The sequence below is a fragment of the Zalophus californianus genome, chromosome 6 (assembly GCF_009762305.2).
Source record: "Zalophus californianus isolate mZalCal1 chromosome 6, mZalCal1.pri.v2, whole genome shotgun sequence".
Classification (NCBI taxonomy): Eukaryota; Metazoa; Chordata; class Mammalia; order Carnivora; family Otariidae; genus Zalophus; species Zalophus californianus.
In genome coordinates this window covers 117,845,634-117,871,433 of record NC_045600.1, presented here as the reverse complement: position 1 = coordinate 117,871,433, position 25,800 = coordinate 117,845,634, and the positions used below count along the sequence as shown (strand labels likewise).

Here is a 25,800-nt window from a genome sequence, read left to right as displayed (position 1 = left end):
CTGCTGGGTTTAGGCTTTATTTACTCTCTTCTCTCCAGCTCCTTTAGGTGTAGGGTTAGGTTGTGTATTTGAGACCTTTCTTGTTTCTTGAGAAAGACTTGTATTGCTATATAGGAGGACGACTTTGTGGCATCCCAAAGATATTGAACAGTTGTGTTCTCATTTTCATTCGTTTCCATGAATTTTTTAAATTCTTTTATTTCCTGGTTGACTCCTTCATTCTTTAGTAGGATGCTGTTTAGCCTCCATGTATTTGAGTTCTTTCCGACTTTCCTCTTGTGGTTGAGTTCTAGTTTCAAAGCACTGTGGTCTGAAAATATGCAGGGAATGATCCTAACCTTCGGGTACTGGGTGAGACCTGATTTATGACCCAGGATGTGATCTATTCTGGAGAATGTTCCATGGGCACTAGAGAAGAATGTGTATTCTATAGCTTTGGAATGGAATGTTCTGAATATATCTGTGAAGTCCATCTGGTCCAGTGTGTCATTTAAAGCCTTTATTTCCTTGTTGATCTTTTGCTTAGATGATCTGTCCATTTCAGTCAGGGGGGTGTTAAAGTCCCCTACTATTACTGTATTATTGTCAATGTATTTCTTTGATTTTGTTATTAATTGGCTGCTCCCATGTTAGGGGCATAAATATTTAAAATTGTTAGATCTTCTTGTTGGATAGACCCTTTCAGTATGATATAGTGTCCTTCCTCATCTCTTATTACAGTCTTTGGCTTAAAATCTAATTTGTCTGATACAAGGATTGCCACCCCAGTTTTCTTTTGATGTCCATTATCAAGGTAAATGGTTTTCCATCCCCTCACTTTAAATCTGGAGGTGTCTTTGGGTCTAAAATGAGTCTCTTGCAGATAGCATATCAATGATTCTTCCTTTTTTATCCAGTCTGATACCCTGTGTCTTTTGATTGGGGCATCTTAGCCCATTTACTTTCAGAGTAACTATTGAAAGAGATTAATTTAGTGCCACTGTATTGCCTGTAAGGTGACTGTTACTGTATATTGTCTGTGTTCCTTTCTGGTCTATGTTACTTTTAGGCTCTCTCTTTGCTTAGAGGACCCCTTTCAATATTTTTTGTAGGGTTGGTTCGGTGATTGCAAATTCTTTTAGTTTCAGTTTGTCCTGGAAGCTTTTTATCACTCCTTCTATTTTCAACGACAGCCTAGCTGGATAAAGTATTCTTGGCTGCACATTTTTCTCATTTAGTACCCTGAGAACATTTAAATATTGATAAACATTTCAGATGGTCCCCTAGAATCATACAGTCCCACGTGCACTCGTTTATTTTTCTTCAATTACTGGTGAGGCTAAGTATCTATTTTTTACTACATTTTTGGGAAATATCTGCTCATTACATCTGTCTCCTTTTTACTATAGAGTGTTATCTTTTTCTTATGAAACTATAAGAGTGCTTTAAATATTAACAATACTAGCCTTTAATAATACTCTTAATTTGTTGCAAACCCAGCTACCCTCAGCCTGGACACTTGTCTCACCTTACTAGACAGCAGGTGTTCTGTGACCTTTGCCTGCTTGCCTGTGGTTTCTGGATGTCAACTCTCTTCTGCATGTTCCTTCTCACCTTACCCCTGCTTTTGTGGCATCACCACTGGACAAGATATCCCGGCCCCTGTGTCATAGATGAGCCTCTGAGCCTATTCCACACACTTTCCTTGTTTGATATTTTTAAACCTTTAACTCTGTTGACAATCTCACTTATTTTAGAGCCAGGAATGAGGTCAGGCCTAGCCTGACACCCAACACATGGACAGAGGGCTGTCCCAACACTACATTCCTTTTCAGAAAGGTGCTAATGGAAGAAAACAATAACATTTCACACACGGCATGATACATTTAAATCACTGCCACTCACCTAATTTAAACTAAACTTGAAAATATGCTTCATTATAAATTTAAAAAATCACAACACAAACACAAAAGAACCTACCTTTGATCCATGCAAATACTGGGGTTGTGCATTAGGCTGTTTATCTCTTTGAAATTCTTGAGAAAATGGTAATACTGTCCGAACAAATCTAAACAAAAAAGGATAAAAAGAAAAAAGAAAACAAATTTAATGGTAGTTCTTTAAAATTCAGAACTTTTCCATTACCCATCAGTTACATCTTCCTTCCAGTTAACTGATTTATCTAATCATCACATAGGAAAATTCTAAGAAATCAAATACCATGAGATATAAATGCTCCCAAGTATAATATATGTATCCAGAGTTCATCAACAGAGTGAGAACACCTGGGTCCTTCTACTGGGTAAGCAATCTCCAAACTCTGGGAGACAGTTTGGTTTATTGGCACCAGGACCATTTCATGACTAATTCAGTCCTTTGACAAGTGGTAACAACCAAGCACTCAGGCCTTGCTGGGCCTCTGGCCATGGCAGTGACCTCAGGCAGGCAGATACAGGCAGTCATGTCCAGTTACTCACATCACTAGTTACAAGCTAATGGGAAGAATGCCCAACCTGAGTGCTTATAACCACACTCATAGAGCCACAAGACTGTGGCTTGATAATGGATTAGGAGACACTGAAAATCAAATGCTTGGCTTTTTTAAAGCAAACATGTCAAACCTGGCTAATACTTTCAAATCAAAAGTGTTCAACTGAACACACGAAATTTTAAAAAAGATTTTATTTATTCATTTTACAGAGACAGAGAGAACACAAGCAGGGAGGAGGGGCAGAAAGAGAGGGAGAAGCAAGCTCCCTGCTGAGCCAGGAGCCCGATGTGGGGCTTGATCCCCGAACCTTGGAATCATGACCTAAGCGGAAGGCAGACGCTAAACCGACTGAGCTACCCAGGTGCCCCTAAAATATACAACTTTTATAAAGAAGCATCATTAAGAAAACTATATGGAGTGGCTAATTATTAAATTCGAAGAACTTGATTGACACATATTACACTTTAATAAATAAAAAGGGATGTAATTGGGAAAAGACCACCAGTGCATGAAATGAACATGCACATCTGAGGGGAGGTCAGTGGCCCGTAGCATCAAGTGTCTGGATTTTGTTGTTATCCTTTAAAGTGCTGAGTTATTTTGGGCAGGCTGTTAAACTGTTTTCAAGTCAGCGGGAACCTTTCATAATTAGGGAGGCACAGCAGTCAGCACCTGAGGGCTAGTACTAAGGCAGGTCCTCTGGCAATTCTATCGAATGTGTGGGTATTCAAGTGAGCTTTCCCATTCTTGCTGGTAGGGCCTCAAACGGCTCCAAGCTCTGTGCCAGCTCTTGGAATTATTTGGCTCACAGCTCCCTTTGTCCATCCTTACGGAGTTCCACCCGATGCACACACAGTTTAATATTCAAGCAAAACTAAAGGGGCCCCAAGTTGATCTCAGGAGCTATTTCACGATGTAGCTCCCTCTTCCATACTGCAAATCTGCCCTGCCAATTCCAGCTGTGTCAGCTTCCTCAGTTTCCACCAAACAAGACTTCCAGGCTGTACTTGGGATGCCCACCCTCCGCAATGAGGCCCAGAAAGTGCTTCCAGGCAGACAGCAGGGAAGTCAAAGGGCTCACCTCCTCAGTGTCCTTTCCCTCGGGGAAACATAATGTCTGAAAACAGTGCTTTCATAAATGTTGTCTAATTGTTACTCCATTATCCCAAACAACTTTTAAATACCATATATATATATACACGTACACATATATTCTCAATGTAAAGACAAAAACAGTGGAAACAAATACTGAATTCCAGTTAGTAGGTTTGTGTTTCATGGTAGGAAGGATTAGTAATTTTGAAACTATTTTCTGCATTTTCTAGAACTGAGCAAGTGAGTAAATATACCAAAAATAATGAAACAGGATTCTCAGTGTAGAAGGGAGTTACAAAAATGGAAAGAGAGAGAGAAAACAAGAATGAGACCCCCCAGTGCTGAACTGGAACCGAAGATACCAGTGTGAATTCACGAATAGAATACGTAGACAGCTACAGAGAAGCCGTGCATACACATGCTTTATGGGTTTGTATCCCCAGAAAGATAATTTGAAGTCTTAATTACCAGTACCTCAGAACGTGATCATATTCAGAAACAGGGCCATTGCAGATGTAATTAGTTAAGATGAGGTCATACTGAACTAGAGCGGGCCCTTAATGAGTCAGTATGACTCGTGTCCTTCTAAGAGGAGAGACACTCATGTCTAACGAGGCAGAGATTGGAACGATACAGCTGCACACTAAGGAAGGCCAAGAATCGCTGGCCACCACCAGAAGCTGGGAAGAGGCAAGAGAAGATTCTACCCAGAGGCTTAGAGGAACCAGCACAGCCCTGCTGACATCCTGATTTTGGACATCTAGCCTCCAGAACTGTGAGAAAAGAAATTTTTGTTGTTTGAAGCCCCATGGTTTGTGATAATTTGTTAGAGGAATCTAATACAGTACACAGTCAGGTACTTCCTAGCTCTGAACATCAAAAGGGTCTAGAAACAATGACATCCCAGTAATACCCAGACTTACTTTTTAAATATTAAGCCCAGTTCTAAAATATTCTCCAGTAAAAAGAATCCTGTGGAAATGACAAGTTGCAAGGATAGAGCCCGAGAAGTACAAGATGAACCTGGAACTTCTTGAGGTGCAGGAAGTGCTTCAAAATGATGGGGACAGCCAGAGGACATAGAAATCAGGTAGAAGGGGCTCCCGCTGGCCAAAATGGGGCCACCTTGAGCCACAAAACCCAAATTATGAGAGTAACAGATTTTAATGCTGAGTTAGAATCCCCAAGTCCTTACTCATACTAAACAAATAAATAAATGTTAACCCATACAACAGAAGGCCAACTACTATGTATCCATGGAATGATGCAGTTTGAGAATCATCATTGTTCAACCACCATAATGATAAGTGCTAACAGTAGAGAAACCTGGTAGCCACCATCCTAACAAAGGGGCAGAAGTTGGGCGCCTGAGTGGCTCAGTTGGTTAAGCGACTGCCTTCGGCTCAGGTCATGATCCTGGAGTCCCGGGACCGAGTCCCACATCGGGCTCCCTGCTCAGCAGGGAGTCTGCTTCTCTCTCTGACCCTCTTCCCTCTCGTGCTCTCTCTCATTCTCTCTCTCTCAAATAAATAAATAAAATCTTTAAAAAAAACCCAAAAAACAAAGGGGCAGAAGTTAACATCACCAGTAACGGGACAAAGTAGTGCCCTTTGCTTCATGGTACGCTGCACTGAGAACACACTGCTCCCTCTGTGGCCTTCCACCCTCTGAGGCTTAACTCTGATCCCAGTTGTTGGCCTGTTTCCACAGCTACAGCATTTTCATACAATGATTAGCTGTATAGGTTAAATTTAAGTCACAGGCCACCCTAAACCATTTCCCAGAGCCACCAGGCAAAATCCCTAATCAAAAATAAGCAGCAAAATCAGTAGATATGCCAAGCAACAAATTAAGTTCTGGTTTCCGTCAAGCAGCTCTTAGAAAACCCTCAAGTATGGAATTAAAATTCTGGGTGGCACAGTTTGGTCTGTCTGCTCAGGGTTCCAGTTCAGTTCTCCAGGAGCCTTGGTGGGCAGAACAGCCTCCTGTAACACAGGTGGGGCCCACTCCCAGCCTCCGTGGGCTTTGTGCTCACTCTGCAAACAGGGATGTTCACAGCACCTCATGGGCCAATGGGAGAAATATGCCACAATAGACGAAGGCGCCCAGGGCTGTCCCTTCTGCTTGCTGTCATTTGCATTTGACACTGTGCTGTGTGTTCTCAGGAAATTGGGGCTAAGGTACCATTTGGCAGCTCTCCTCAGTTATATATTGGATGCCTCAATGTTCCTCAGATAGACAGTTCCACCAGGGTCCTATAAAAGGCATATGCCTGAAGGTTTTCTACCCTTCAGTAGGTCACTGGGTTACACAGCACCAACGTCCTGACCTGAGCCCTGCCAACTTTGTCTTTGACAACCAGACTCCTGCTGCCTGCAGGCCAGGCAGCCTTGGATGGTGGGATGTTCTCTGTCAACAACACCAAACAGGGAACACACATGGGCCCCCTTGGCTGGCATGGACTCAGAATCTGGTCCATCTCCCTAACTCCATACTCCTCACCCAACATTTGTTCAGATGTCTAAAGTCTTTCAGAAAACACAGCAATTCAACACAAGAGTTTATGGCAAATGCTGACATTTCATTATTATGTAATGCTGACCCTCCTCTATAGCTCACGTCACTTCTGAGGGGTTGGCCCACCGAACCATCACCAAGACCAGGGCATGTGGGTGCTATATGGACTCCAGAGTTCCTCTACACACAAGTGCAGCAGGCATAAAGGAGGCTCTAGGGAACACCTTTAATTACTCCTTTTGCAAGATCTCTGGGAAATCCCTTAAAGGGTGACAAAATGCCAGATAATTAAAAAAATTATAATGTAAAACAGTACAAAAAAAAATCACAACTCCTTGTGTTGCCCGATTCCGACCTCACCGTAACACCTTTTTCCAGCCCACTGATAGCGGGGTTCTGTTGTATGTCACCTTCGGAGACCCCAGATGAGGCAAAACAATTTAAGGAAAGGTAACAAATTAATTCCAAAGGTTCCAAATGGACCAACCAAAACAACTCTTTGGTCCTACAAGCATCAGCCATGACTTTTCTTCAGAGGCAGAAAAGCATATTTATACCCTAACACAGAATGACCCTTCTTGTTCTCTATCACTTGGAATAAGAATATGTATATAACACTATTCCTAATAACACCCATTTTGGCAAAATAAAAAAATATATATGTATATCTGACTGGATGGCAAAAACTGTAGAAGACCCATTTTTTGATGAGAGAAATCTCTAGGGACTAATTATTTTCCTCCTCATATCTGTATATATGATTTCTAGTTTTTCTATAATTATGATTATAATATGTAAAAAAATATTTTTTCAGTTAATTCAGACTCTGTAACAACTTGAAAGATACCTACTTCAGGAAACTGGGCATCTTAAAAGAATTAAACAGAGATGAGCAGTCGGTAAAGTCTGGTTCTGGTGGACTGTGCCCAGCCAGGCCCAGAAGCCCCTTCACTGGAGGAGGTTGACCAGGGCTCCTCCACCCGTGGCTCTGGAAGCCATGGCCACGTCTCTACCATTGCTGGGGACAGGCGTCAGCCATCCAGGACCAGTCTGATGGCCTAGTCCCATGCACCTGGGAACAGGCCTGCCTCCCCACAAGGAAATCTAACCTTGGGGTCCTGAACAGATAATGGCAACAGCACGCCTGGTCAGACTACAGGAGGGCCTCCCTTCTGTCCTCAGTTCTAGAGCTCATCACCTCCTTGAGACACAAAACTCTGGGTCTGAAAGTCAGTAACAATTCAGCCAATACACAATGGGATGCTGAGATCCAGTAGGAAAGTCGAAGACAATGATTTTTAAAAAGTGGTCATAACACACACAAGCACACACACATGTACACACACGTCCCTGGCATGTGCTCACAGGGAGCAGGAGCTGAACTAAGGGCACATGGGACAAACCGCAGACAGGTGGCTGCCCAGCGTACAGAGGCCAAGGCCTGCCTTGGATCTGGGCCATACCATGGGGCTGAACCACATGGAAGTGCTGCTGTCAACCATGCCACTCACCTAACTTGCCACTCCGTGCTGTTCAACATAGTAGCAAAGGGTAGGTGGGTGAGAGGGTGGCTAACTGATGGATCTTTATACACCCCAACATCCCAGAATGGATGAAAAGTAGAGTCAGTGACTACATCCCAACATCAGGCAGAGGCAGACTTACAACTGTGTGGGTGGTACAGACCCTGGAGCTGGTATCCACATGCACCATGAGATCAAGCTCTGAGCTACAAGCAACTGCCCCAGACAGGTACCCCAGCCTGCTGTGCAGTTTCCACATGCAAAGCTGTAAGACATGCCCAGGGGCTGATCTAGGGCTACACTTCCAAAAAAGAGGAGACTAGGGGGGCCTGAATACCTGGACATGAGAAATGATAGGGAACAGGGGAGGAGACAGCAACCTAGTGGACAATGTGAAGACCCTGAGATCATCCCATTCAGGAACCCTTTGGCAAGGGCATCCAGAACCATCCATGAGGTGGCACGCTCACCGGTTGGTGGAGCCATTGTAACAGTAGTTGGGCAGGAAGTCATAGTTGAGTTCCCAGAAGACATGGAGGGTGATTCTCCCATAGGGCGCTGACACATTGTGGTTGGCCTCCCGGAACATGGCATCAAAGCTATCCAGTGTCAGGTACCTGCTTAGCAGCTTGTGGGTCATGCGGTTGATTTCCAAAAGGCCATCCAACTCCTACAGGACCACAAAGACAGGGGTGTGAGGACAGAAATGGGCCCAGCACAGTGGCCTTGATTCCCCACATGAGCAGTGCCATGGTTGGGGGCAGGGCAGAGTAGGCAGAAGACAGCAGGACACACAGAGGTGAGGATGGTGCGCTAGGCCAAGAATACACACAGTGGGGGTCTAGTAGGTCACAGGAGCTTGCTTCTTATACCTAAATTCATTATGTCCTCTCCACTGCCTTTGAAATAGCCCTCCTTACTGTGGTCACCCCCACAGGGCCATCATTCTTTCACCACTGAAGGTCACCTCTGCCTTGACCCCACCCCTGGGCCCACCCACAGGGCCCAGACCACCCCCACCCTTGCTGGAGCACTGGGTCCTCAGGCATCAACTTGAGTCAGCCTAACGTGCCTGGTATTATTCAAAAGCACGGCTATGTAGCAGTCAGCAAGCACATTCACAGATGGCCTTCCAAGCTTTCAGAGTTTGCTCATAAAGATGCCTAGGTCTGTGCTATCTACTGCAGCATCCACTAGCCACATAGGGCAATGAGATGTGGCTGGTCCAAACTGAGATGCACTGTGCATATGAGTTACACACCAGATTTAAAAAATCAAGTATGAAGACAAAGAATGTAAGATATCCATGTCAATAATATAATTCTGTGGAAGAATATGAGAAGCACTGCTCATCCTATGTGGAGATGCTCAAACCTGAGTTGTTCATGCCCACCACTCACTGAGGCCTCTCTTGTTCTACCCAAAGCTGCATCTCTAGGAATGAACAATCTTCCCTGAGTTCTTACATCTTCACTACCATTTGCAGACTTTATTCTTGGAAGATCTATTTGGCTTGTCACAAAATCCTTAATTCATACTTCCTTTCCTTGGCTTCTGGCATGAACTGCTATGGGCAAAGCTCTGAGGACAAATTTTCTTTCTCCGATCACTCTACTCAGATATCCAGAGGATTTTTTCTTTTCCTTTAAAGTCTAATACTTTTCCTGCAATATTCCTTGGTGTTGGCCACTTTGGGTCAGTTTTCCCAGGCACATGCCATAGGCTTTTAATATATATTTTATAACATGTCTTGATTTTTTTAATATATAAATTCTCTTCATTTAAATTTTAGGTGGTTGGGGCACCTGGGTGGCTCAGTTGTTAAGTGTCTGCCTTCAGCTCAGGTCACGGTCCCAGGGTCCTGGGATCGAGCCCTGCATTGGGCTCTCTGCTAGGCGGGAAGCCTACTTCTCCCTCTCCCACTCCCCCTGCTTGTGTTCCCTCTCTCGCTGTGTCTCTCTCTCTGTCAACTAAATAAATAAAATCTTAAAAAAAAAAAAAAAATTTAAAATTAAATAAATAAATAAATTTTAGGTGGTTAACATACGGTGCAATATTGGCTTCTGGAGTAAAATTCAGTGATTCATCACCTGCATACAACACCCAGTACTCATCCTAACAAGTACCCTCCTTAATGCCCATCACCCATCTAGCCCATCCCCCACCCACCTCCCTCCATCAACCCTGTTTGTTCTCTATCGTTCAATCTCTCCTGGTTTGTTTCCCTCTCTCCTTTTTTTCTTTTCCCCCTTCCCTTATGTTCATCTATTTTCTGCCTTAAATTCCACATATGAGTGAGATCATATGGCATTTGTCTTTCTCTGACTGACTTATTTCACTTAGTATAATATACTCTAGCTCCATCCACACCACTGCAAATGACAAGATTTCATATTTTTTTGATGGCTGAGTAATATTCCATTGTGAATTCAGACTACATCTTCTTTATCCATTCATCAGTCAATGGACATTTGGGCTCTCTCCATAGTGTGACTATTGTTCATAAAAGCATGTCTTAAATTCTATCAATGTTTTCTTGAAATACAACTTTTAATATTTGTTCCACCCTGTTGCTTTGGTTTTTCTCTATGATATGTTTTTCTTTATGATATGTATGTTCCCTCTATGTTTGTTAGATCCTCATTGTCCATCTTCTGTATCATTTTCTTTCAAATACTTTTTCTGTGTTCTTTTTGATTTTTAAAATTTTCCTTCTTTTATTCTCTTGCCATAGTTAGGTGTAACTTATTCAAGGTTAGGATTACTTCTTTGAAAATTTACAATTGTGACTACTAAGAGCAGACACTAAAAAAACGACAGGATAGGCCACGCTTGTTCAGTGCATACCTTTTGCTTCCTATGCAAAAAATGAACCTACTATTGGTTCAATTTATCAGTAAGGACACAATTAAAATTAGCTCCAATCCTTGTAACCAGTTTTCCACAAATCTGCTGAACCTGACAAAAGGTTCTTACACTTACAACTATTGATGTCAGGTCTTCACTTTCAAATCGTCCAATAGCCAGTTCCAGAGACTTATACATGGCTGCTGAGACACGCTGAGTAATCAGGCGATTAAGGTCTATGGATCTGCCTAGGAGCTGGAAGAAGGAGAAAGGAAAAAAAGAATGAACAATAAAAAACAAACAAGGGTGCCTGGGTGGCTCAGTCGGTTAAGCGTCTGCCTTTGGCTCAGGTCATGATCCCAGAGTCCTGGGATCGAGTCCCATGTTGGGCTCCCTGCTCAGTGGGGAGTCTGCTTCTCTGCCCCTCCCCTGGCTCGTGTTCTCTCTCTCAAATAAATAAAAATCTTAAAAAAAAAAAAAAAAATATATATATATATATATATATATATATTCATTCTCCCAGAATCCAATTCCAAAAGATAAGGCAAACAAATAATATACAAAATGTAAACATTTTAGATCAAATAATATATATAGGTGTCATGATCAAATACCCTACTTTCCTGGAGCGGAAATTTCTACAAGTCAAAACCATAAAGGACTTTTGTATTATCATCCTTTGCATTGAACTTACGCTTATGTCACGGACAGAAACCCCAAGTTTCACCAAACACCCTGGAGAATCTGGGTTTGTCACTGAAGATGCGCCTCATAATGCTGTTCAGGACCATCAGGGCCACCACGGAGCAGGCTGTGCATGCCTAACCTCCACAGTGTTACAACAATGAGTAAGAGAAAATTATTCACTCTCTATTTCAGAGTCCTAACAATATATGTGTCCCTCAATATCATTTCAGTAACAAAAATATGGACAAAATCCTGGTGGAAATGTCTCAAAATATGAATGGTGATTATCTGTAGAATTAAACGGAATTTTCCTTATAGTTTTCTGTATTTTCCTAATTTATGACATATATATAGTTTGTAAGGAAACAAAAAATAAGCACTGTACTTTTTATTCTTTGTGCTAGCCAAGAAAAAGCTCCTCTTTAACACTCAGCTGACAAATGTTTCTCACCTTCATTCTTTTAAAAAGTTCTAACTTTTGGGCTCTTGGAGAGGACCCAAGCCCTCTGGGGCCATGCCTTCCCCTGGGAGCCAGAGCAGGGTGGGGTGCAGAGTGCTGCAAGTCTTCCCTTTGGGTTTCAGGGTATCCAAAAGAAATTGTTTTTAAAATTTCAACACTTCAGGGCGCCTGGGTGTCTCAGTCGTTAAGTGTCTGCCTTCGGTTCAGGTCATGATCTCAGGGCCCTGGGATGGAGCCCCGCATCAGGCTCCCTGCTCGGCGGGAAGCCTGCTTCTCCCTCTCCCACTCCCCCGGCTTGTGTTCCCTCTCTCGCCGTGTCTCTCTCTGTTAAATACATAAATAAAATCTTTTAAAAAATTTTTTTTCAACACTTTATAAGGATGTGGCCACAGTCACAGAACATACTGACATCTATTAAAACCCAGTGAACTCTCAGAAAACCTCACCATGCCAATACCAGCTCCCTGCCTCACCATGCCCTGGAGAGGTCTGACTCACCTGCACATGCCTCTGCTTAAGCAGTGTCTCATAGCGGTTAGATGGCGGGAGATGAATCGTTGCTCCCTGATTCTTGCATTCTGATCGTAAACGTTTATCAAGAAGCAAACTAGTATGGAAGAAGAGAAGACACTTCTCATATGCTGTGAATTTTAATGGAAATGTCAGATCAAGTTACCCAAGATTTCATGTCCCAATCATAAACCATAGACTCACCTTCCTGCCATAACCTTATAATATGCAAATATCTGGTCTGCCAGCTTATAAACAAATTGGTCAAAGCATAGATTCACCTGAAGAAAAAGAAAGCATATATTAGATTTTTATTTCCTAAAGATCAAATAAGACAATTGAGGAAAAAAAAACACTCTTGATCCACCAAATTCCATTTCTAGGTATTTAACCAAAAAAATTGAACATACTAACTTGAAAAGATATATGCACCCCCATGTTTACAGCAGCATTATTTACAAGAGCCAAGACATGGAAGCAACCTAAGTGTCCACTGATGGATAAACATATACAGAATTGTGACACACACACATGAATATTACTCAGTCATAAAAAAGGAAATCCTGCCATTTGCAACTACATGGATGGACCCTGAGGGCATTATGCTCACTGAAATAAGTCAGACAAAGACAAATACTGTACAATCTCACTTATATGTGGAATCTTAAAAACAACAACAAAACAAATGCATAGAGAACAGACTGGTGGTTCCAGAGGCAGGGGTAGGTAGGGATGGGCAAAATGGGTGAAAGTGGTCAAAAGGTACAAACTTCCAGTTATAAAATGAATACGTTCTGGGAATATAAAGTTAAAAGAAAATCTTTTGTTAAGGCAACTAACAAAGGCTCTCTTATTAGAAAAGAGAAACAAGAAACAACCTCATTGTCTAAAAACAACAGATTAAATATATCCTGGTGTGGCCAGGAGTGACTACTACACAGCCACTGAAAATTCTATCAGAACCTCTCTTACTGATGGAGAAAAATGCTCCCTGTCTCTTAAAGGCAAAGGATTATGAAAAAGTCTCTCTTCAACATGTGTTCCCAGTGGTTAATATGCACTGCCTTTGGGTTCTGCTCCTGCCACCGGGCTGTGTATCCCAGGGGCCACATGTGGCCTCCCCTGGAACATGGCCGGCTGCTCTGGGCACTGAGGTCGGGGAGGAGACATAGGATGGACACAGCCTTGTGACTCCAGCCCCAAAACTGTATCTTCCCTTGCAAATGGGGTTAGCCTCCCCACCTAGAACTCTGATAAGGACACTATGTGCTCAAAGAGGAGCCACCCCAGGACCTGCAGGTCTCTGCCGTATGCCTACCCTACATGGCCCAGGAGCCTTTATCTCCCTGAAGAAGCACTTTCTAGTGTCTCTGTGAGGAGGCAGAGAAGGACATCTAGATGCACAGTGAAATTTGTTGAGTTTAAATGCTCTTAAATCTTAAGCTACAAAATAAGATTTATCTCCTTAGCTGCATGCACACAGATTTAATAGTTCCACTTGTAGGAATCTGTCCTCAAAAAATAATCAAACGCAGCTAAAAAATTAGGTGCAAGGAAGTTCATCAAAGCATCACTCCCAATATGCAAAAATAAAAAGCTAAAATGAAAGAAATAAAATAAGGGTTGGTTTAAATTGTGTTCATAACAGAAGACAGGTGAGGATACAGAGGTGCTTATGACATGCAGTCAAGTCTTAATGTTATAAGACCCCAATCATCACATGTGTAGATGCAGATAGAAGGGTTCACTCCAAAATGTTTATTTCAAAAGTTCATTCTATTGTTTAAACCTCCTTGTATTATAAAGAAAATTTGCTTCCTCTAATACTCAGAGAAAAAGGAAATTAAAGTTTGTTAAAGGTGCCTAGGCCCTCACCTCTGCCTCAATTTCATCGTAGAGAAACTGCTTGTTGAACCTGGTGAGGGCATAGTGTGCGCTGTCATTGTACAGGTCCAGGGAGTACAGGACGTACCTGCAGAGGGGGCAAATGGTCAGCCCAGCCTTCCCCAAGGGGCTTCTTGGCTCTCACATCCCACGCTCCAGGCGAAATTTAACATTCATTGTTGTTTTGTTTTTTTTTTTAAGATTTTATTTATTTATTTGACAGAGAGAGACACAGCGAGAGAGGGAACACAAACGGGGAATGGGAGAGGGAGAAGCAGGCTTCCCGCTGAGCAGGGAGCCTGATGCGGGGCTCGATCCCAGGACCCTGGGATCATGACCCGAGCCGAAGGCAGATGCCCAACAACTGAGCCAACCCAGGCGTCCCTTAACATTCACTGTTGACATCTCACATGAGGAAAAACAATCTCTTACTTCAGACACCAAATGGGGTCCCTGCCAAGGGCCCTAATGGACCAAGCCAGACGATCCCACGGATGGGACACACTTACTAAGGCCAGGCCCAGGGCCCCGGGTGGGTCCACAAGGGCTTCCTGTAACATCATCTTCTCACTTATTTATGTTTCAAAGTTTTTCACCACAGAATACAATATTTTTTATAACCACAAAACAAGTTATTTTCTTATTTCTAAGAATGAACTGTCGGACTTAATAAGAAAAACATATGAAGATCCTGGGTTCCACAGCTGACCACAACCATGTCCAGCATGGCCAAAAGCCCCTCTCCCCTAGCCCCGTATTTGGACAAAAGGCAGCAGCCAGCAGTCTCCTCCAGTGGTAAGGTCCCTCTGAGGTACAAGGTCGCTTCCACCTCACAGCAGGAAGGCTGTGTAAGCCATGGGGCCAAGCTCAACTCCAAAGACACAACACAGAGGCACGCCAAGGCCTCTGCATTAGATCTCCATGCTCCTTATCCCCTCTCTGGTGCTGCAGAACAGATGTTACTGCCACTCCAGAGAAAGTGGAAGGCCATCCTCCTGACCACCACATAAGAACTGATGTGCACAGGCAAAGACAAGGTGTGATACATTTGCTCTGTGTGCCGAAGAACCTGTTGGGTCAGTCCCCAGTCTGTTCACAAGACATACCCCTTTCCTATTACTTTACCTGCAGGAACCTCCTATTTTGAAAGTCTCCCACCCCCTACCCTGGCCTTGAGCCCTCACTTCAAAAGAAAGCTATTCAATTAATATTTCCCCTCCCAAATTCATCTGGCTCAGAGGCTGTGCCACATGAGAGGCTAGGCCACCTCTCCTTTTGCTGACCCTAGCTGAGCCCCCAGGGCCTCACTAGTACCTGACACGGTGGGACTTAGTGACTTCTGCTGCCTGAGTTCCTGATTTTAGTCTAAAGCCAAGAAACCCGTTACTTGTATTAATCTCTGAAGTCTTACCCCAAGTATGACAACTTCAAATGAAGTGCTGAAAACAGCCCAACCCCTCCTCCATCTCCCAGCTCCCAAATGCCACCAAGGACCCTGGTCATCACAAAGAGCTAAGACACGGCCACAGGGTACTCACTCCATCATTGACGCCTCCTTGGTCTCCAGGATGTGGTCTGTCAGGATCCAGGGCATGGACATCTCAATAGGGAACTGGATCCTCCTGCCCATTGTCAGTTCCAGAAAGAACTCTCGGAACCACAACTGTGAAAGGTCACAGCACTGCTGGAGTGTTTCTTGAAGGATTCAAATGATATCATGTTAATCTTCTGCAAGCAGAAAAAACTCAGCAGGACGATCTAGGACAGGGAGAGGCATGTGCGAGGTGCCGGCTCCTTCAATCTCAGCCCTGAGCCATGCAGGAGTGGACGTGAGCAGGGAGGGGTGATATGGCACCTCACACCAGAGATGAGACAACCACGATGTGGCTGCAAGCAAAGCCACCCTAGACCGTGCACATTCTCTCTCACAAAAAGAACAGAGTCAGCATCTTTCCCCTGCTGGTCTGGCACGGACATGACCACCCACCAATGGAACCTTGTCAACCCTGTGAGCTTCTTTGAGGGATTGGGAGGGGGAAAAATGTCCTTTTTAAAAGGAAAAATAAAAACCATGTTATTTTACTTAGGATAAAGATACAGCATTATATGCATATTCAGTACAAGTTTATCTAATGTAAAATAGAAACAAATGAAAAAAAAATGTGTCCATCATTTGACAAGTGAAAAACAAAAGCCTTGCTATTTACTCCAAACCGGCAGCACCTGCAGCCAAGATAGAAGCTTCCTGCTCTGAGCAAGCTGCTGCAGCACCAGAATAAACATGGACTCCACAATGACAAGGGTATCCACCCAGCGCCCTGGTCAAGGTGACTGCCATCTTCCACACATCACTGCTCGTGGGGGCTGTTTCTGATACTTAACACTATCTTATACTTATCACTTATCACTATCTGATACTTATCACTGTTCTCAAGCCACATGACAGATTACATTCGTCTCTGTTTCTGACCTCACATGGGTTATAAAGACTGCATTCAAGTCACAGAGCCAGCCACGGGCCCATGGCCCTCATCCTTCTAAGGGCCACGCCACATTTAAAGCGACAGGTGAGGGAATATCACGAAGGTTACAACACAGGTCACCGTCTGGGTGTGTGAGGGGACCACAGCAGGGGATGGTCAGCGGAAGCAGTCTAGACGGTGTTAGCAATGTTAGAACATGCTGGGCCAGACGCTGGTCAGCAGTATCTCTTACCACTGAAATTTATCAAGTGAGTGTAGAAGAATGACTCTCGATGAAATTTTTCTATGTCCAATATGGTGGGCCCCTCAAGGCTACTTCTCAAGGTTTTCTTGGAACCACTTTTGTCTGCAATGAGGGACTCTAGCATGGTTCTCACCATGTAAAGCTGCATTATCCAAGGAAACATTTGTGGGGGAGAAAATATACATGGTATATTAGTTACACCAAACTCAGATAAACCACAAGAGGAAGACTACTCCGCTATGCCCTGACCAGGGCCAGGCTGGAGCGGTAAGCCTACCACTATACCAGCTCCTCAAAGTGGGTCTGGGCACCCATCTAAGTAGCGAAGTTGGTGCTGCTTGGGACAAAGAATCTGTTGCGGAGCAGTTCACCTCTGTGCCATAAACATCAACAAGAAAAACAAATGATGTCTTACCACCAAAGGTTAAAAGAGGTGGATAGGTGTAGGACTGCCTCAGAAACGCGTTTACCACATGCAAGAGTCTTTCCATGCCCAAAGACTTGAGCTGCCTCAGCAGCTCAGCAGAGCTCAAGGACTCCGCCATGGTGCGCACCAGGTAGAGCTAGACACGGACAGATGGGGGGGAGAGGTGGGAGAGAGCCGTTAGTCACAGGACACACACATCATGGGGTGGGGAGACACACATGGGAACGGAGGGTGGGGAAGGTGCACGCACGTTGGACAGAACCAGAACCCTCCTTAAGTGGTCCAAATGCCTTCCTCCCAGATATTTGAGAGGTTTCATATAGAGCCAACAACGTGCTTTGCTGGTAGTTCCCTGAAAGACTGGCAGAAGAGATTATAAAAAGCCCCCAACAGAAGAACAATGAGTAAACAATACTAAGCCCCAAAATGGGAAGAGAAAAGCAGAAGGACATATTAAATCAGGTATGAGAGTCAAAAGAAAGCTGCTTTTGGGGGGCATGCCAGGAGAGAAAACAGCAGTGGTGGTTTAAGACCAGGGACACAAAAAAGCTACATTCTTAAATTTCTAAAAGTTTTATCTTCAGAAACGATCATTTTTAGTCCCAACATAAAAAGTAAAACCATACATTTAAACACCCACCAGGAGACACAGCGTAAATACGGACACATTAGACTTTCACCCACATTTTTGCAATGGGAGTCAATGCAGTCAAATTAAATTCTGCATGCAAATCATCAAATCCAAGAATCACAAGGATGTCTTGGAAAAATGCTCCAGATTCACTTGGGCAGGGAACAGAGGAGCAGAAAAGGCACAGGCAATATTTGATCATCTTGAGCAGACAGTGGTTATGTCATTTTACTCCTGGCCTTGCTTACCAACCCTCAGCTCAGGGTTAGCCCACTCAGGGGAACAGGTGGAGCAGGGGAGCAGGGAGGATGAGAACCTGAGTGCTGGAGGGTCCTACAGCGCGCCGGGGTACTTTGATGTCAAAGCCGCTCTTGGGGTCCTTCTCGCCCCGCAGGGCTGGGTCATTGAAGGGCTCATGCCCAGTCTCCCAGTCGCACACTGTCTTCCTGATGGCCTGCAGGACACTAAACAGCCCCACCAAGTCATCAGTGAGGCAGAGAGTCCTGAAACCCTCAGGACTTTTTAAAATCACAGCATCGCCTCACCTAACACATAGCTTTCAGGACAGCCAACTCTCACACATGATTTCCTTTGGGGGCAGTGGGGGACGTGGTAACGGACCAGTTCAAAGCGAAATTTTGAATAGATCATTTTCTGGGGGACATTACTAGCTCCAGAAGATCTGACTTAGCTGCAGCTTACATCAGTTAACCTGGAAGTGATGTTTTATCTCCTGAATACTGAGTCATGCAAAAAGCGGAAGGAGACAGACCACAAATATCCACCCAGGGAGCTGAAACTCAACCTCCCTTGGCTGATTCCCTGATTTCTAACAGGAACATGTCACCAACACAACTGTAGGGACTGGGCCTGCGTCTCACACACATTTGGAACATGTTCCCATCCCCAACAGGGCTCCACCATATGGAGATCCCCCTCCCCCACCACAGGCACCACACTTGGTAGATGTAACCATGTGCCTATCCTATCGCCTCGTGGGGAAAGTTCTGGCTAAAACCTGAGTTACTCTTAGACTATACTTCACATTGCCCATGTGGTGAGCCTCCCATTATGGCAAACATGAGCAAAATGGGAAGACTCACAGTATCAAATTTTATTAATGCTAAAAGTCATACCAAGCCAGGTGTCAAACACATCAATTTATAATTTTATAAGCAAAAAAATGAAATCAATATACTTGTGAGCCCAAGTAAACTTCATTTTACATAGATGTCTCTGAAAGACAACTTTAAAAGGCTAAATATTTAGAGAAAACTAGCTCCAGATTGCTATTGGATCTCCAATATCTGTGTTAGTCTCTGACCAATTTGTATGACAGGCCAAAAGGAACAGAAGCAAAAATACTGAAGATGACACACTTTGAGATGGGAAATGTGATGCTGGGCTTCCTGTCCCCAAAGCCTGGTGATCAGAATCATCAAACAGATTTTGAGACACTCTCCTGCCCCAAGATAAACACACCCTATCCCTGCGTCCCCACTGCTCAAACATTCTGTAGTCGATTTATTATACATTGCTCAGGTGAATAATTGGACCCATTGCATTACATTTACAGGAAATTCACCAGAAGGGCATCTGGAGGTTGAAGATAAATGCACTGAGCATATTTATGAAAATCTAACTATACAGTTGTTCAAACCTAAGCTGATTCTACAACTTTGGACTCTGAGCTCACAGGTAGGTATTACACTGAGGCTGACCTCTGGATGACGTTCTTCTTCTTCTTGATAGCCTGCCTGAGTGGTTCCCGGAGAGTAACCTGGGAAAAGTCCTGCAGTGCAGCATAGACGGTGTGCCGGATGGCATGGTTGAACACACTCTCCATCCTGCCCATCAGCACCTGCAGACCTTTGATCATGGCGATCACCTGCAGGGGGACACATGACTTACAGTGTGGTGGACAGTGACAGGAGATGGCTCCTTCTTAAGTGACACCAAGTTCCACCTGGAAGCTGCCTCTTCCTGGTGCACAGCACCTCTCCCTGGCCTCCCATGTTTCTGCTCTGAAGCTGCGGCCCTGTAGTTCTTCCCAAGAGCAGTGAACTCAGCTCTAATTCAGCAGCTGTCCCTGTGCCTGGGTCTGACTCCACTGGACCATGAGCGCCTTGAGGACAGGGATGGATTTGCTTGGCTTGGCAAGGAGCTAACGGGCGTTTGGTAACTCACTCAGAACACTCCCAAATGTATAAGGGCATACACCTGTGAAGGACTTTAAAGGGTAAAGAATAAAACAGATTCATGAAAGCAAATATGTTATTAGCTGGAAAAGAAAAAAGAAGTTATAGCCCAAATCCCATCTGTTAAACAGTAATAGCATGCTGAATTAATATGCACGAGAAGGCCTGGAAGGAAATACACTAAAATGCTTAAAGTTCATGTCTGTGACAGCATCACAGACACTATAATGTCCTCAAGGCACACTCATGTGTTCTATTTGTCTGCTTTAGGGATTTGTTGGATGGTTCTCTAATGAGGGGAAGAAAAAGGAAATTTCTATGAAAAAAAAAAAGCAAATGCCCCAATTCAAATTCAAATTGAACAGAATTCAAATTCAAATCAACCTGAATGAAAATGAAAATACTATATATTCAAATGTATGGGATGTAGGAAAAGTTATGCTAAAAAGTAAATTGGAGCTTTAGAGGCATACATTAGGAAACAAAAAGTCTGACAAATAATAATCTAACATTCATCATAAGTCTGTAAAAAGAATAGGAAAATACACACACCCCCAAACTAGAGGGAAATAAATACTGACAAGTAAAAATTAACAAAACAGAAAACAAGCAAATCATAGAAGGTGATCAACAAAGATAAAGCTGTTTAAAAAAATAAGTAAATAAATAATAGAATTGACAACTTTCCCGCAGGACTAATCAAGAAAAACACAGACAAGGCACGAACTGCGAGCATTAAGAATGAAAAGGGGGGGGCATTATCACACAGCTTACAGATATTAAGAGATTACGTGACTATATCAGCATAGGATAAACATACAGATCAATGGAATAGAAACAGAGTTCAGAAATAAATCTTCACATTTACAGTCAATTGATTTTCAACAAGTGTGTGAAAACAATTCAACAGGGAAATATTATCCTTTCAACAAACAGTATCCACATGCAAAACAATGAAATTGGTCTCCTGTGCAGGAAAGGGTTAAATGGTGATGCCGGGGATGATCAAACCCTCCATATTCCCAGGAAAGGCCTGTTTTCAGGGCTGGCCTGTGGCCAACTCCTAGGAACTGAGCCTTGAGCCCTGGGAATATTCTGCCTCAAAAGAATGTGTACACCCAAGGCTCTGGGCCACTGCAGTACCAGCGTGACTAGGGGGTTTATGCCAACAATGTCATTGATGGTGAACACCTATGTTTGTACTGGGAGTCTGGAGTCTGAGTAGCCAAGGTCAATCACGAAGGTGTGTTGCATGCCGACACTACTGACCCCCCCCAAAAAACCTGGACGCTAAGATCTTGCGTAAGCTTCCCTAGTTGGCAACACTTTCCACATGTTGTCACCCATCTCTGCCGGGAAAATTAAGCACATCCCGCACAAGTGCACTGGTAGGGGATACCCAGAAGTTTGTACCTGGTTTCTCCTGGACTTCACCCATGTGCCTTTGGCTGATTTAAATCTGTCTCCTCTCACTGTAAATAAATGATAACCTTGAGTAGAACAGCTACTCAGCCCCGTGAGTCCTTCTAGCAAATCAAGCCCTCAGGAATCTCTAACATAGCCCCCACCTCACACCATACTAAAAAATTAACTCAGAATGTATCACACATTTAAATTTAAGAGGCAAAACTATAGAATTCTTAGAAGAAAACATAAGAGTAAATCTTCATGACTTGGGTTGGGAAATGGTTTCTTAGGTATAATATGAAAAGCACAAGCAGCCAAAGAAAAAAAATAGGTAAACTGAACTTTATAAAAATTAAAAGACTTTATGCTTCAAACGACCCCTTAAGAAAGTAAAAAGACAATCACAGAATGGAAGAATATAAGTCATATGTCTGGTAAGGAACTCTTATTTAGAACATATAAAGAACTCAATAAGATAAATAATCCAATTAAAAAATGGACAAAGGATCTGAATAAACATTTCTCCAAAGAAGATATATAAATTGCCAAGAAGCACATGAAAATATGCAGTATCATTAGTTGTTAGGAAAATGCAAATCAAAATCATAATGAGATACATTTCACATGTAGTAGGATGGCTAGAATCAAAAAGAGAAAATAACAAGTGTTGACAAGGATTCAGAGAAAGTAGAAGCCTCATACACTGTTGGTAGGAATGTAAAATAGCGCTGCCACTTGGGAAAGCCCATATGGTAGTTACTCAAAATGTTAAATAGCATTACCATATGACCCAGCAATTCTACTACTAGATATATCCTGAAAAGAAATGAAAACATGCATCCATACAAAAACTAGTACACAAAAGTTAATAGCAGCATTATTTGTAATAGTGAAAAAGTAAAAACAACCAAACTAAAAAATCAGCTAAAAAATAAATAAAATGATACATCCATACAATGGGATGGGATTCAGCAATGGAAAGAATAAAATACTGATACATGTGTGAACCTTGAAAACATGATGTTCAGTGAAAGAAGCCAATTACAATCAGCCACATATTGTATGATTTCATTTATATGAGGTGTTCAGAATAAGCAAATCTACAGAGTCACAAAGCAGATCGGTGGCTGCCTAGGGCTGAAGGGAGGGGAGAATTGGGGGTGACTGCTAACGGGTCTGAAGTTTCTTTTTGACATAACAAAAATGTCTTAAATTTGATTGTGATTGTACAACTCTGTGAATATATATATATATATACACATATATATATATAAAAGCACTGAATTTTTATACTTCAAACAGGTGAATTGTATACTGTGTAGAAAAAAAAAACTATTACCAAAATAAGATGAGAATTTATTATGAAAAACCTTATGACAAATATTAGAAAATTTTAAAAGCTTTGAAAATTCCCTGAAAATATAACTTACCATTCCTGAAAATACAACTTAACAAAACTGATACAAATAGAAATAGAAAATGTACATGGTAAAGAAACTGAATGTTTCAAAAACCATCCCACAAAGGGAAAACTTTACCCGTAAATGCTAGCAAACATTGAAAGAAGTAACATGAACCTTACACAAACCACTCCAGACAATACAAAAAAGAAGGGAGCCCCCAGAGTTGTTTTATCAAGCCGGCATCCAGAAAACTAGAATGGAAGGTTATAAAAAAGTAATGTTACTCACTACACAGGTATGGGCTGTGTGCAGTGACTTCCTTCTCTAAAGTATACTATGAAAAGGATAAAGCAGGGGTGAGGGGAAGGTGTAGGGTAACTTCCTAATGGAGAAATCTGACGATACTTCCTTGGCCAGGGGAGCAAGGTCAACACCAACCGTGATGAGTTTGTTGACAGTATGTACCCTTGACGTGATGTGATGGAAATGATGCTTCACTTCTGTGGTCCTCGTTCCCCAAACCTATGTAACTCCAGTCTAATTATGAAAAAAGTCACATAAATACCAACTGAGAAACATTCTACAAAATACCTGACCAGTGCTCCTGAAAACTGTCAAGGTCATCCAACACAAGGGAAGTCTGAAAAACTCACAACCCAGAGGAGCCGAAGGAGGTATGATGACTTAATGTAATGTGGGATCTTTGATCAGAACTAAGACATAATGGAAAGACTGACGAAATCTGAATAAAATATGGACTTTAGTTAATAAAATGTACCAATATTGGTTTATTAATTATAACAATACTAATGTGAAATGTTAACAATAAAGAAAAATGGGTGTGGGGTAGATAGGAACTCACTGTATCATCTTTGCAATTTTTCTGTCAACCTAAAAATATTTTATAATACAAGGTTTATTTAAAAAAGTGATAGCAAAGACACTCTCACTCATCAAGTTTGATATAAAAATCCTAAGCAAAATACTAGCAAACTATATCCAACATTATATAAAGAGGATAATCTGTCATGACTGAGTTGAGTTTATACCAGGAATGCAAGGCTACCTTAACATCAAACTTGATTCAAAAAAAAAAAAAAAGTAGGGGAAAAAAAAGTGGGGGGAAAAAAAAAACCCTCACAATCAATGTAAATTCACCACATTAATGGAATAAAAGAGAAAAGTCACAGAAGTACCTCAGTGGATACAAAGTATTTAACAGAATTAATATCAACTCATAATAAAATCTCTTAGCAAACCAGAATGGAAGGCAAGTTCCTTACTGATGAAGGTTGGCTACAAGAAACCTACAGCAGGGGTGCCTGGGTGGCTCAGTTGGTGAGTGTCTGCCTTCGGCTCAGGTCATGGTCCCAGGGTCCTGAGAGAGAGCCCCGAGTCGGGCTCCCTGCTCAGCGGGGAGTCGGCTTCTCCCTCTCCCTCTCCTGCCCCTCCCCCTGCTTGTGCTCTGTCTCTCTAATAAATAAATAAAATTAAAAAAAAGAAAACCTACAGCAAACACATTATATGGTGAAATGTTGAAAGCTTTCCCTTTGAGATGAGGAATGAGACAAGGATGCCTGGTGCCTCATTTAACAAGTAGGGGTTCCATCCATTGTGATTAAAAAAATAAACAAAAATGTAAAGTTGGGATAAATAAAACTGCCATCATTTTCAGATAATGATTATATTGGCAGAAAATCCAATGGATAATTTGTTACAATTAACAAATGAGTTTAGACAGGTTGGCAGATACAAGAAAAAATACAAAAAATAATTTTAATTCTAAGTATCAATGACAAACATTTAGAAAAAATTTAAAACCTATCATCTAATATCAAATACCTAGAAATAAAGCTAACACAAGATGTGTAAGAGTTTTACAGATTATAAAAGAGAAATTAGAGAGAATCTAAATAAATGGAGGGATAGACCATGTTCATAAAAGTTTTAATATTTTATATTTATCAATTCTCCCTAAAATGACCTATAGGTTTATTCATATCCCCATAAAAAATTTCAACAGATTTCACTGTGAGATATGAAAAAAATGATTCTAAAATTTATATGAAAATACAAATGGCAAGAATAACCAAGGAACTCTTAAAGAAAGAGAAGCTTGCTTTACCAGACACAGAACCAGCTACAGTAAATAAGACAGAGGGGCATGAGGGGCGCCTGGGTGGCTCAGATGGTTCAGTGTCTGCCTTCGGCTCAGGTCATGATCCCAGCATCCTGGGATGGAGCCCCACATCAAGCCCTGCATCGGGATGCCTGCTCTGTGGGGAGCCTTCTTCTCCCCCTCCCCCTGCTTCTCCCCCTGCTCATGTTCTCTCTGTATCTCTGTCTCGAATGAATAAATAAAACAATCTTTAAAAAAAAAAAAGAAAAGACAGAGGGGCATGAGAACAAGGACAGACCAACTGACCAATGGATTAGAACAGGGAGAAAAACACGCTCATACATGAATGGTCACCTGATCCATAACAAAAGTGAGATAGAGCAGTGGAGGCAGAAGTGTTTTAAAAACTAACTTCAGGGGCCACGTGGCTGGCTCAGTTAGAAGCGACAACATGAAACTGTGCATTGAATTTTACTCAAGTTTTTGCCTTTGCTTTGAATGGGAAGACAGTCTGAGGCCAGAGCTGTGGAGGAAAAGAAAGCAAACCGCACCTCCACCAGGGCGAACTTCTCCTCACTGGTGTAGTTGTAGCGGGTGGCACGCTCATACTCCTCGGCATTATCTGGGCAGTCCTTGTTGGAGTACTTGTCCGTTGGGTGCACAAGTTTCCATGAATACTGGTGTGGTCAGAAAGGGGGAGACATCCACACTGAATGCAAAATGCTTACATTCTGGTCATACTGACATGACTATCGCGGAAGCGACCACAGGTCAGCCTTCTAATACTAGCTATATCTGAAAATCACACACATGCATGCATGCTCACACACCAAGTCCATCCCCATAAAACTGCAGGACATTCTAGCCATGTGAATTCAGGTTTAAGAAATATATA

At 42.5% G+C, this 25,800-nt stretch overlaps 1 protein-coding gene across 2 annotated transcripts in view; it reads right to left on the bottom strand.

Annotated features, from left to right (window-relative positions):
* The window catches only part of CYFIP1 (cytoplasmic FMR1 interacting protein 1), a 118,391-nt gene that overhangs the window by 35,471 nt on the left and 57,120 nt on the right, over nt 1–25,800 (bottom strand). The window contains exons 13-23 of one of the 2 annotated variants that reach the window (XM_027570645.1): nt 25,457–25,582; nt 19,500–19,666; nt 18,095–18,242; nt 17,136–17,283; nt 15,532–15,688; nt 13,985–14,081; nt 12,314–12,390; nt 12,098–12,206; nt 10,588–10,707; nt 8,076–8,275; nt 1,960–2,047 (exon numbers count right to left, since the gene is read on the bottom strand). In XM_027570645.1, coding sequence (XP_027426446.1) covers nt 1,960–2,047; nt 8,076–8,275; nt 10,588–10,707; nt 12,098–12,206; nt 12,314–12,390; nt 13,985–14,081; nt 15,532–15,688; nt 17,136–17,283; nt 18,095–18,242; nt 19,500–19,666; nt 25,457–25,582 — 1,437 coding nt within the window. Of the gene's footprint in view, nt 1–1,959; nt 2,048–8,075; nt 8,276–10,587; nt 10,708–12,097; nt 12,207–12,313; nt 12,391–13,984; nt 14,082–15,531; nt 15,689–16,708; nt 16,863–17,135; nt 17,284–18,094; nt 18,243–19,499; nt 19,667–25,456; nt 25,583–25,800 lie in introns of both variants that reach the window. The other variant, XM_027570643.1, reaches the window with a different exon arrangement.